The sequence below is a fragment of the Maylandia zebra genome, linkage group LG7 (assembly GCF_041146795.1).
Source record: "Maylandia zebra isolate NMK-2024a linkage group LG7, Mzebra_GT3a, whole genome shotgun sequence".
NCBI classification, from domain to species: domain Eukaryota; kingdom Metazoa; phylum Chordata; class Actinopteri; order Cichliformes; family Cichlidae; genus Maylandia; species Maylandia zebra.
The window spans coordinates 69,309,092-69,321,953 of NC_135173.1; the positions used below are offsets into that span (position 1 = coordinate 69,309,092).

Consider the following 12,862-nt stretch of genomic DNA (forward strand, 5'->3'; position numbering starts at 1 on the left):
CACAGGTTCTCAATGGGGTTCAGATCAGGTGAACAAGGAGGCCATGTCATTAGTTTTTCTGCTTTTATACCCTTTCTTGCAGCCACGCTGTGGAGTACTTGGACGCGTGTGATGGAGCATTGTCCTGCATGAAAATCATGTTTTTCTTGAAGGATGCAGACTTCTTCCTGTACCACTGCTTGAAGAAGGTGTCTTCCAGAAACTGGCAGTAGGACTGGGAGTTGAGCTTGACTCCATCCTCAACCCGAAAAGGCCCCACAAGCTCATCTTTGATGATACCAGCCCAAACCAGTACTCCACCTCCACCTTGCTGGCGTCTGAGTGGGACTGGAGCTCTCTGCCCTTTACCAATCCAGCCACGGGCCCATCCATCTGGCCCATCAAGACTCACTCTCATTTCATCAGTCCATAAAACCTTAGAAAAACCAGTCTTGAGATATTTCTTGGCCCAGTCTTGACGTTTCAGCTTGTGTGTCTTGTTCAGTGGTGGTCGTCTTTCAGCCTTTCTTACCTTGGCCATGTCTCTGAGTATTGCACACCTTGTGCTTTTGGGCACTCCAGTGATGTTGCAGCTCTGAAATATGGCCAAACTGGTGGCAAGTGGCATCTTGGCAGCTGCACGCTTGACTTTTCTCAGTTCATGGGCAGTTATTTTGTGCCTTGGTTTTTCCACACGCTTCTTGCGACCCTGTTGACTATTTTGAATGAAACGCTTGATTGTTCGATGATCACGCTTCAGAAGCTTTGCAATTTTGAGACTGCTGCATCCCTCTGCAAGATATCTCACTATTTTTGACTTTTCTGAGCCTGTCAAGTCCTTCTTTTGACCCATTTTGCCAAAGGAAAGGACGTTGCCTAATAATTATGCACACCTGATATAGGGTGTTGATGTCATTAGACCACACCCCTTCTCATTACAGAGATGCACATCACCTAATATGCTTAATTGGTAGTAGGCTTTCGAGCCTATACAGCTTGGAATAAGACAACATGCATGCAGAGGACAAAATACTCATTTGCCTAATAATTCTGCACTCCCTGTATATGTGGGTGTCAGTCAGTCCAGCTTGGCCCGGCTCCAACTGGTACAGAATGCTGCAGCTCGCCTTTTCACTCGTGTGAAGAAACACCAACATATTACTCCGGTGCTTGCTTCCCTTCATTGGCTTCCAGTGCGTTTTAGAATTAAATTCAAAATCTTACTTTTAACTTATAAAGTGCTAAATGGCCATGCACCGGACTATTTGTCTGACCTTGTGCAGCTGTATACGCCCTCTAGAGCAGCGGTCCCCAACCTTTTTTGCACCATGGACCAGTTTAAGCCTCAACTCTCGCGGCCCGGTATCAAAATAACTCACGGACCGGTACCTGTCCGACGCCCGGAGGTTGGGGACTGCTGCTCTAATTTTTAATTTTTATCTGTTGTTGTTATTAATGCCACTGTTTAATTGTTATGTTGTACAGCACTGGGCGATCGTGGCTCAAGAGTTGGGAGTTCGCCTTGTAATCGGAAGGTTGCCGGTTCGAGCCCCGGCTTGGACAGTCTTGGTCGTTGTGTCCTTGGGCAAGACACTTCACCCGTTGCCTACTGGTGGTGGTCAGAGGGCCCGGTGGCGCCAGTGTCCGGCAGCCTCGCCTCTGTCAGTGCGCCCCAGGGTGGCTGTGGCTACAATGTAGCTGCCATCACCAGTGTGTGAATGGGAGGATGACTGGATATGTAAAGTGCTTTGGGGTCCTTAGGGACTAGTAAAGCGCTATATAAATACAGACCATTTACCATTTACTTTGGTCAACACCCTGTTGTTATTAAATGTGCTTTATAAATGAAAATGAAATAAATAAATGATTTTAACATCCATGTAGATGCTAAAAATGACAGCCTCAACATGGCATTTAATCTGTTATTAGACTCAATTGGCTTCTCACAAAATGTAAAAGAACCCACCCACCACTTTAATCACACTGTAGATCTTGTTTTAACGTATGGGATAGAAACTGAACATTTAACAGTGTTTCCTGAAAACCCTCTCCTGTCTGGTCCAAACTCTGCTTCAGGTCCCAAAGTCAAATGAACTCTGCGGCATCACTCAGAGTTACAAACTGTCTAAATCAGGAGTCGGCAACCTTTCTGATGATGAGTGCATCTAAAATTTCCTCAGAAGTCAGTGTGCCATATGACTGCATTAGCAATACATTTAATAACGCTCTATATTAACAGTACTTTACAGAATTATATTTGTTTGCAGATGTTGGCAGTTGGCAAATAGTTATCAGCTATTTTGAAACAAAAAAAAGACACTTTTTATCCATAACAGCAAATGAACGGTACAGCAGAAAATGCAAATGCTGTTTATGGTCTCCTCACAACAATGAAAACAAACACTGTTGTGACAGTGCTGTACACTCTCTTGCTGATATGATTTTTATACATTTTACATCAGATAAAAACTTTGGTTTTTGGTCTACAAAGAAAAGGATCCTGGTGTTATTTGTCTCTCAGAAACAGTTCATAACTTCAACTCATTCATGTCACCTAAAAGGTAAACCTGTTTCTCCATCACCTGTTCAGCTCTGATGATTCAGTAAGGACATCTCCTGCTTTCATCTTCATGTTTCCCTCTCACCACATATCCAAACAGACATCATGACCAGCAGCTTTACAGCTGTGGCTCCAGCAAACATCAGCTGATAGAAAGTAATATTAAATAAATTCTAACAACAGCTGATCAAGCTTAAACCTGCTGCTGTTCTTTAGTGCGACATCTGCTGGTTTCCTCTTTCTGGTGCCGATCAGCTGATTGTTGATCAGCTTCATGATTGAAGTAGAAACAGGAGAGGGAGGGGAGAGAATGAGAGAAGACGCAGAATAAATCCAGCTTTGTGTCTTTTTTCATTGTAGCTGAAGTCCGGGACAAACTGTTCCTTCTCAGCTCAACACGAAACGTAATAATTTCTCTGAATGCGGGGTGATTATGTTTGTACGGGACGGTTGGCAACTCTACTAACTAACCTTATGAACAAAATAAAGTTCACCATCAGTAACATCATAGCACCACCCAAGTATAGAAACTCCGTCATGCTAGAACGCAGTACGAGTTATTGTAACTGACTGTAAAAAGTCAGCACAACGAAAATAAACTCCACCTAAACTTGGTTTATATCTGACCCAGATAGACTGCAGGTCATAACTTCTGAAGTTCAGATCACCTGACACTCGGACCGGCGGCCGCCTCGGGTCTCTCCTCCTCCTGCCTCCCCTTTTCCTCATCCACCTGCTGGCCTCTGTGGAAGCTCCACCACAGCCACCACCAAACAACTGAGTTACATTTACACATCAGCCAACAACTGGCCAATCCACCACCTTTCAATGATTATACGTTGCAAAAAACCAAAACAACAAACAAACAAAACCATCGGCCAACCGGGCAAATGCCCGGTAAGCCCAATGGCCAGTCCAGCTATGATCGTGCCATCAGTTAACCCTTCGCGTGCCAGCTGTGGCACGCGTGCCCAGGGTTGCCGACCCCTGCACTAAATTCTTTCATCTGTAATAAAATGATCAGCGTTGCTGTTTTACCAGGTGTAACAACTAAGTTTAACATCCAGGCATCCATGAAAACAGTATTTATGAAGTTTAATGGAGTTAGAAGTTAGCAGGAAGTTAGCTCGCTAGTTTCTGCCTAAACATGACATAGCATGTTCTGACTGAGAGATTTCTGGAGTCTGGAGAAACAGTTTGCTGCTTTATAAGAAAGCCCTCCGTAAAGCCAGAACATCTTACTATTCGTCACTGATTGAAGAAGATTTTTGGTCTCTGGTTTTCCATTACTAAAGAAACCTTTAAAGACCTTCTTTCCCTCAACTAACGATGAAACAGGAATCATACTTACGGTGTCTTTGTGTGAGAAATCTATTGATAAATTACAACTATTGCTGGTATTATTCTTAATGTAGTTACAACCTTGTTATGATGTTGTTGTTGTGTTTGCAGGTGTTTGGTGAATCAGGAGGGGTGGACAAAGCCAAACTGGATGAAATATTCAGGATTAACAGCCAGGTTCTTGTCTTCTCGTTGTTAGTGGGCTTTTAAGCACAGATGATTGCTTTGTGATGGTGTCATCAGTGATGATTTCACTGCTGCTGATTCACTGATTTTATTTGAGCTGATTTCAGCTGAAATGCTGAAACACTTCAGTGATTATTCTATGGACTGCTTACATCCAGTGTTCCCCTGGATTTTGCCTTTAAGGTTTCAGACCTTATTTTAGGTGGTTGTTGGGTGACATTTGATCTGTAAATGAATAACATGGACACTTCAAAGATTTCAACAGGTGACAAATCTCACAGGTGAGTCCTGTTTCCTACAGGTGTCATGTGAACAGGTGAGCTTCACCTCATCAACACAGTGTGCTGCAGACCTGATCCAGGAACACGTGCGGGATGGAGACACCGAGGGAACGCTACTCCAGGTTGTGGGCGGAGCCTCATCCTCCTGTCAGTAAACTTGAGTCTTCTTCTGTAAAGACTCAGATCAAAGTAAAAAAACAAATGTAATGTGTGGTAACGTTTTTTCTTCTTCTCTGTCAGGACACCCTCTGTGTCTTTTTTAAATTGGTGTTAGTTTTCTCTGGTCCCCTTCCCAATCAGACCAGGAGTGACATGTTTAGCCGCATGTTCTCCTTAAATTGCTGGCTGTCTGAGTGGTGTCCCAGAAACGATGTGGGCTTCATAGATAATTGGCAAACCTTCTGGAGGAAACCTGGTCTTGTTAGGAGAGACGGCATCCATCCCACTTTGGATGGAGCAGCTCTCATTTCTAGAAATATGGACAAATTTTTTAAAACCCATCTCCACTGAGACTGTGTCAGCTCCCAAACAGACAAAAAATTTACCAAAAACTCACAAAGAAAGAATAATACAGCAGCATAGACAGACACCCTCAATCAGGCCCGGCCCTAACCAATCTGGCGCCCTAGGCAAGATTTTAGGTGGCGCCACCCTACATTGGCAGTGTAGTGTATGTACTCAGAAGAAACCGAATAGCTTTGTCTTTGACCTTTTTTTTTTTTACTTAAAGAAACCAAATTCACAATCAGAATAATTAACAAGATAAAAAAATATATGAATAAATAAATGAATACAAAAAATAAAAAATGAATATATGAAATACAATACATTTTACATACATAAACACAATAAAACGTGTCAACAAGTTGGATAAAATAAATTAAAAATACAATATAAATAAGGCACTGCACAAAACAAGATATTACTGTAAATAAACCAGTATGACTTTAACAACTATATTACAAAAAAGGGGATCCTACAGAGTTCTCTAGTTGTGCTTTTTAATACTGCATTAACTAGAATGACTTACAAATTACTGTACACCACCCCCTCATCAACCTCACATCACCTGCTACAGCCTTACTCTCCTAGTGTCACGGCGAGTGAGAGGAGCCGTGTGGAGGAGGAAAAGGAGGATCCACACGCAGGCAGTCGTGAAGGTGTAAAAGGTGATTTATTGAACACAAAAGGAGAGGCAAACGGCAACACGGAGAACTAAACTATACTGGGAAACAACTAAAACTACAAAGCACAAACCTGAATGAAAATGAGCAGAGGAGAATGATGACGGACAGCAGGGAGAACACACGGGTGAGACATGGTAGATACACAGATGAGGCAGGGTGGAATACACAGACGGACCAGCAACTACAATGACGGAGGACACGACTTAAATACACACAGAGAAATACGGGAATTACACACAGGTGGTGGACACAGCTGGGAACAATCAGTAAGACGAGACAGAGGTAAAACTGAACACACTCACATGAGACGCAGACCTTCACAATAAAACATCACACGCAGGCTCGACATCGAGAGACAGACAGGAAATAACATATGAAACTAAACCCGCATCTTAAACCCAGATAAACAGAAACATGGAACTCTAATAATAAACATCATAATCATCATCATAAACACAACAAGAGAACAAGAAAACAATCCCCGATGTAAACTAAAACCCAAACATAATAAAACTCAAAATACTGGGTCCAACGGACCCAGAACCGTGACACCTAGTCTTTCTTGCAGCAAAGTCATCTACAACATCATCATATGACAACTGATTTGAGACCACATGATTTATGCTTATGATGGAAAGTCCACTGAGACGTTCTTGCATCATAGTAGATCTCAGGTAGGTTTTAATGAGTTTGAGCTTAGAGAAGCTTCTTTCAGCAGCAGGTACTGTAACAGGAAGAGTGGCAAAGATTCTCAGAGCAACCCACATGTTGGGGTAAATTTCTACCAGCTTCTTCTCATGCAGGAAGGTCAAGAATTCCATGTTTCTCATGTTCTTTGATGGCAATGGTGGGAAATTCTGCATTTCCATTGCAAGTTCTGTGCCATTAATGTCCGGCTGGCTGTCATGGGTCAGAGTAGTACTCAGTGTTTGGCACTGCTGTAGCAGCCCTTTATTTTGTAAGTTGTGGAAATTGAGGAGTACTCCAAACTTGTCATTCACCTCTCCAAGGTTCTGAAATCTCTCATCAAGTGAAGAGATGGCTGTATCCACTACCACATTAAAAAATGTGGTTTCCATTTTTTTAAGTGCATCTTGTATGGGCTCATCTGGAGACTCATAACCGAAGTGCCTTTTGGTGGTTCTCAATCGCTTTTGTTTGAGTTCAGCCTCCACATTCATTTCTTCACACATCTCCTTTGCCGTTGTCTGTGCATCAGAAAATCCAGTGTTTCTGTAGCTGGTGAGGGAATCTTTGGTTTTCTTTAGCAAGTCGACAGCCACATCTAGCTGCATGGAGGCCGACTGCATGAGTTTACTCACATACTGGATCTTGCTGAGAATGTCATACCAGATGGCTGTACAAATGCAAAAACGATAGGATCCAATCTCCTCAGCCAAAGACTGGGCTTCAACACTGACCACAGGGTCTGTAGCTGTTTCCCTCACCTCCAGAAGAGCCTCTCTGACTTGCCGAGCCTGATATCTGACTGCCTCAATGCTTTTTATCCTGCTTTCCCATCTGGTCTCAGCCCATGATTTCAAGGTGGTTTTCACATGTTTCAGGAGAACATCCCACCTATGGGTGGAGGCTGAGAGGAGCTTGAATAATTTTGCTAAATGCCCAAAGTAGCCAAGGGCATCTGGTGAGCTTTTTGCAGCATCAGCTACTACCAGATTTAAAGTGTGGGCACCACATGGGACCAAAAAAAGCTCCTTTTTTGAAGCAACCTTGCCTGAACACCTTTATTTTTTCCCTTCATGTTGGCCCCATTGTCATAGGACTGTCCTCTGCAGTCTTCAAAAGGAATGTTAAGCTCCTCTATCCGTTTTAGGATGAGAGTTGACAAATGATCTCCTGTTGATTCCTCTGCAACAAGAAAGCCCAGGAAATGCTCTTTAACTTGTGGTATGTCTTCTCCTGACACTATCCATGTGGTAGATGGCCCAGGGGTGGGATTTAGAAACTTCAACAGTGCATCTGAAGAGAGGAGTATGTGACACCACTGAGTATTAAAGTCTAATAATAAAAGCATATGATTCCAGGAATAAAATGAAATGATATAATATAAATGAAAAACCAAAGAGATATATGTATGATGTTAACTGATATGCAAATTAGATTAGATTCAATTTATTGTCATCATTACAGTGAAATGCTCATATGAGAATGTTATGTTATGATTATCTTTGACCGAATCACAGCAGTGCTCATATTAAAAAACAGCATTCCCTCTCATGTGATATTGCTTAATTAACATTAATGATGTGCGCTTTAACAACTAGGCTTACAACTATAATATATACAGGGGTGGAAAAGTGACTAGCTTTGACTTTGCTTAGGCTGCTGCCCCCGCGACCCGGCCCCGGACAAAGCGGATGAAAATGGATGGATGGATGGAAAAGTGACTATTACCTGCAGGGTAAACGTTAGCTAACCAGAAGGCAATAACAATGTAAACAAAAAACACCTGCTTAAAAGATGAATACAAATGAGGAATGGTGGGAAAGGTGGGAGTACTGTAATTACCTAACGTTACATTATTATTTTCCATAACAATTTAGCCCCCTCCACAATATTAACTGACGTTAAAACAGTTAACTAGCTATTTATTGATTAGCAATTAGCGAATCATGTAACATTAGCTTAATGCTAAAAATTTAGGTTACTATCACATTCAGACAAATAATTTCATGTAGGCTAACGTTACCTACCTCTGTCTTTTTCTCGTTTCTCCTCCTCTTCTTTTCTCTTTTTTCTTCCCTGGCCACCTGACAGTTTTGGCCGTTTTGACATCTTGTGTTGATTTTTTGATGTGGTGACGTCCAAAAGGAACCATGATACGGGAAGGGAGGGGGCGCACCGTGCCGGGAGGGGGGGGGGGGCGTAATGTTGTAACAAATAATATTTCTATTAAATAAGCTTTACTTTGCATTTTAATTAACGTGGGATTATTTTTTGTATTTAGAAATAATAGTACCAACTTTTTTTTTTCTTTTCAACATTTGTGGCACTGGCGTGGCGCCCCCTGATGGACGGCGCCCTTAGCATTTGCCTATACGGCCTATGCCACGGACCGGCCCTGCCCTCAATGAATAAACTGACTTAACCACAGAGCACTTCGCTCTCGCTCTTCAGGCCTACTTCCTAGAGTATTTAAAGTAGAATGGGAGGCAGAGCCTTCAGTTTTCAGGCCCCTCTTCTGTGGAACCAGCTTCCAGTTTGGATTCAGGAGACAGACACTATCTCTACTTTCAAGATTAGGCTTCAAACTTTCCTTTTTGCTAAAGCATATAGTTACGGCTGGACCAGGTGACCCTGAATTACCAGTTACCATTGCTCCATTGTCAATGGCAGAGGTGGAAAGAGTACTAAAATATTTTACTCAAGTAAAAGTACTATTACTTTGCTGAAATTTTACTCAAGTACAAGTAAAATTACCTGTCTAAAAATGTACTCAAGTAAAAGTAAAAAGTAGCTCATTTAAAATGTACTCAGAGTAAAAGTTACATAGTTACGTTTCTGTCAGCAGGAGGACAGCCGCTTCTGAGTAGTGCAAAAAAAGACAGTGGGATATAAATCTCAAAGTAGTTCTTTTTTAGTGAAAAGAAAAACTTTACAAATTAAAGTGCAGTGGCAGTTAAACTCCATCTTTAACGTGACCTTAACGCCAATTTGTTCTACTACCCATCATTCCCTGCAGTATTTCCGAAGCGCAATGTTTTTTTTATTTTTAATTTACTCAGTAGAGGGTGTGATTGAAAACGTAGCGAACTACAAAACTTTTAAAAAAATATACTTAAGTAAAAGTAAAATTACAGACTTGAAAAATGACTTTAAAAAGTACAAATACAGAAAAAACTACTCAATTACAGTAATGCAAGTAAATGTAATTCGTTACTTTCCACCCCTGGTCAATGGCCATGACATTTTGCATATTAATGACCAAGACACTGACCTCACAGCCCATTGTCCATTCAGTGGTGCAATAGTCAGTCATTACTGTTTATGAGGTTGGAAACTTGGAGTCAGCCGAGACTGAAGAAGTCACCTGGAAACACCGAGATTAGAACCACCTGAACCTGCTGAACTGTTAAATTGCATTCAAAAATAAACAAATAAAATAAATGAATAAATAATGTTCAAACAAAAAAAACAACAACTAGAATTTAGGAGAGATGAAAACAAAGAGAAATGCAAATGATTTGAAAATAAAAATGAATTAAGTATGCCCCCTCTGCTTGGAACCCTCCATTACAGCAGTCTAACTTTATATTCACACAAACATGAATACAGCTCATAGACAAAGATCTTAAGAGCTCTGTCAGCTCCTTCCTGCTTTTATAAATGACCCTCAGGTCACTGGAAACTGTCCCTGTGCAAGAATCTAAACTGAAAGGATCAAACTCACTGTGGAAACAAATGGAAACTAGACTAAATTCAGTAAATCAAGACAAAACATAAACTAAAAACAGTGTTTTTGCTGTTTACTCATTAATGAAGGAAGGTCAGCTGCTGCTCCTGTTTGTGGTTTTCTACCTTCACACATATTCAGTCGAACATGGATGTGAACTGGGTCTCTTCATGACTTTAACCCAGCTGTCAGCTGTCCTTCTGTCTCGTGTCTCTAATACTGTCGGCTCTGGGTGAAGCTTTTTCAGACGAGTATTGTTGTGACGTGGATCAATATAAATAAAGCTGAACTGGACTCTGCGTCACTTCTCGTTGGCTGTTTTTCTTCTTTTCTGACTAAGTAGTCTCACACTTTTCTTGTAGGCTGTTAGGAATAAAATGGTTAAATAAAGCTGTTTTTGTGTGAGTTTTATATAAACATTGGAATTGTGCTCGTTAAGAGTTGGCACTGTGCAATGAGGGTCAAAAGTCCATTCAGAGCTGTGATTAAACTGAATTACTGAGAGTGACATGTTGAGCTGCAGAGGGATTTGCAAACATCATTACTGGTTAGAGTCGGGGGGATATTTTTCTGGGCCAGAACTTCCCGGACTTGGAAAATAAGTAGAAACAACAGGCTGGATATCAGGGAGTGAGGTGTTTTTTTCCTTTTTCCAGGAAAAGGAGCAGATGCAGACGACATCAGTGGTGGATGCAGTGCAGGAGAAGATCCAATCGGCTGACTGCAGGACCAGCTGCGTCATTCCCAAGAGGAGATAATAATACTTGTTTTTGTTGTGTTATAAAACTGTATTACCTGCTCACAGGGTCATCCTTCATGTGAAGCAGACAGCTGTAACTTGCAATTTCAACTGCTGAAATGATTTCAATCTTTTAAAAGACAGTCACTCACCTGGATTCCTTAAGCAAAGAGAACGACCGCTCATGCTTGTGTGCTGCATGCTTGTGTGCTGCATGCTTCTACTTTCCAAAACACTGTTTCTGGTGGTAAACTTCCAGTAGCTTGGCTTCTCTCACCCCTTTCTGTCCCGGCCCTGACTTTGAGTACAACATGGGACATTTTTTATGACAACATTTTTTAGCTGCCATCTCAGGCGCAGTCTCCCTTTCACTGTGTTGTCAAGCGTCTGTAGAAATGGGAATCCCAGGTCCGTAAGGCTGTTTTGTTGTACTAGAAGTCTTGGGATTTGTCAGGTGCAGCTTTGCAAACCTAAGTCGTGTTCTTTTAGAGAGAAGATACCAGTGTTGGGGAGTAACGGAATACATGTACCGCCGTTACGTATTTCAAAGACAAAATATGAGTAACTGTATTCCGTTACAGTTACCGTTTAAAAAGGTGGTATTCAGAATACAGTTACTTTGTTGAAATAAATGGATTACACTGCGGTACTTTCCTGTTTCATATTGTCGCGGGTCAGGACTGTTTGGGTTTGTTTGACAGCTACGTTCTGTTGTTCCAGGCGGCAGCGTTACGGTTGCCATGGTTACAGGGCGACGCTCTCTCTCTCTCTGTGACTGTGTGTTTCCTGGGTGAGAGAGCGCCTTTTCGCTGTTGTTGTTGTTGTGCTAAGCTAACAGGCAGAATGCTACAAGCATAGCTCTAAAGAATGTAGCATCATGGGCAGTGTAGTCCGTGCTGCAGGGAGAATGGACTGCCATACACGTTATGGGTCTGTGAGCGCGAGGAGGGAGAAAAAGGGGAGTGGAAAGGTACGAGTTGCCGTCGAGGAAAAACGGGAGCTGGAAGCATGTAAATATAATAATAACCACTGCAGCCAAGAAGAGAGCCTGACGAGCCCAGCTGTAAGTAAGCTATTAAGACTCGACTGTACACCGTGTTCGTGTTTTCCTCCAAAACAATAAGTTCCGTTGGAGCAGTCTTTCAACGCCTCTCTCTGTCTCTCGCAAGAAAAGTTGACCCACACAACAAAGTAAAGCTATTTTTTGGCTACGAGCCGACAGGGACCCCGCCGTATTAGTCAGAGGTCCCTTTACTACAGTTCGGAGTCGTGGACCTTCAGTAATAGTAATAAATCACACAGCAATAGTACATTCACGTTGTTGTAAAACGCATGATAATATATTAAGTAATCCAAAGTATTCAGAATACGTTACTGTCATTGAGTAACGTAACGGAATACGTTACAGAATACATTTTAGGGCATGTAATCTGTATTCTGTAATGGAATACATTTTAAAAGTAACCTTCCCAACACTGGAAGATACCATACTTGTTCAGTCTTTTTCTTATCGTGCCGTCATGAACTTTCACATTTAACACTTGCTGCACTTTCTCTGAATAAGCTGACTGTCTACTTATTATAGTACATGGCAGCTGCCATAACAGGAAATCCAGAATAAATCTATTAAGCTTTAGTTTGAACTAAACAAACCTGAGCTGCTGCTCTCCGTGTGTTTCCCACCCTGACACTTTCAGCAGTCAGTCGAGGCTTGGAACCCACAGAGCGGGGCAGGCAGTTCAGACAAAATCCAAAGCACGTGTTTTCATATGCATGTGTTTATTGTGAGTTAGACTTGTGTTTACAAACATTTTTTTAAAAATACATGTAAATGTAGAGCAGGGATGTCAAACTCAAATACACAAAACTGGAACAAAGTCGCGGGCTAACATTAATATTTATTGAAATATATTTATTCCTCCAGATATAAGAATGAATCTTTTCTTATGGACTCAAACACGTTTTGCTGAAAAACTGAATATGGAACAAGCAAAGCTTAATACTAAACAATAGATATATTAGCTGTATAATACCAGTAGGCCAGCTCTAATAGTAATTTGGCATGGCTTCGCGGGCCAAATGTAATTAGGCTGCAGGCCAAATTTGGCCCGCGGGCCAGAGTTTGACACCTATGATGTAGAGAAATACAAATGCTTTAATAACTAGTATATTAGA

General features: G+C 41.6%; 1 protein-coding gene across 1 annotated transcript in view; it reads left to right on the forward strand.

Moving 5' to 3' along the window:
• The window catches only part of LOC111501024 (sodium channel protein type 4 subunit alpha B), a 66,975-nt gene extending 54,526 nt beyond the window's left edge, over positions 1 to 12,449 (forward strand). The window contains exons 31-33 of the mRNA XM_076887005.1: positions 3,992 to 4,057; positions 4,368 to 4,469; positions 10,605 to 12,449. Of these exons, the coding sequence (XP_076743120.1) occupies positions 3,992 to 4,057; positions 4,368 to 4,469; positions 10,605 to 10,706 (270 nt within the window). The 3' untranslated portion in view covers positions 10,707 to 12,449. The remainder of the gene's footprint in view (positions 1 to 3,991; positions 4,058 to 4,367; positions 4,470 to 10,604) is intronic.
• Positions 12,450 to 12,862: the final 413 nt, after the last annotated feature.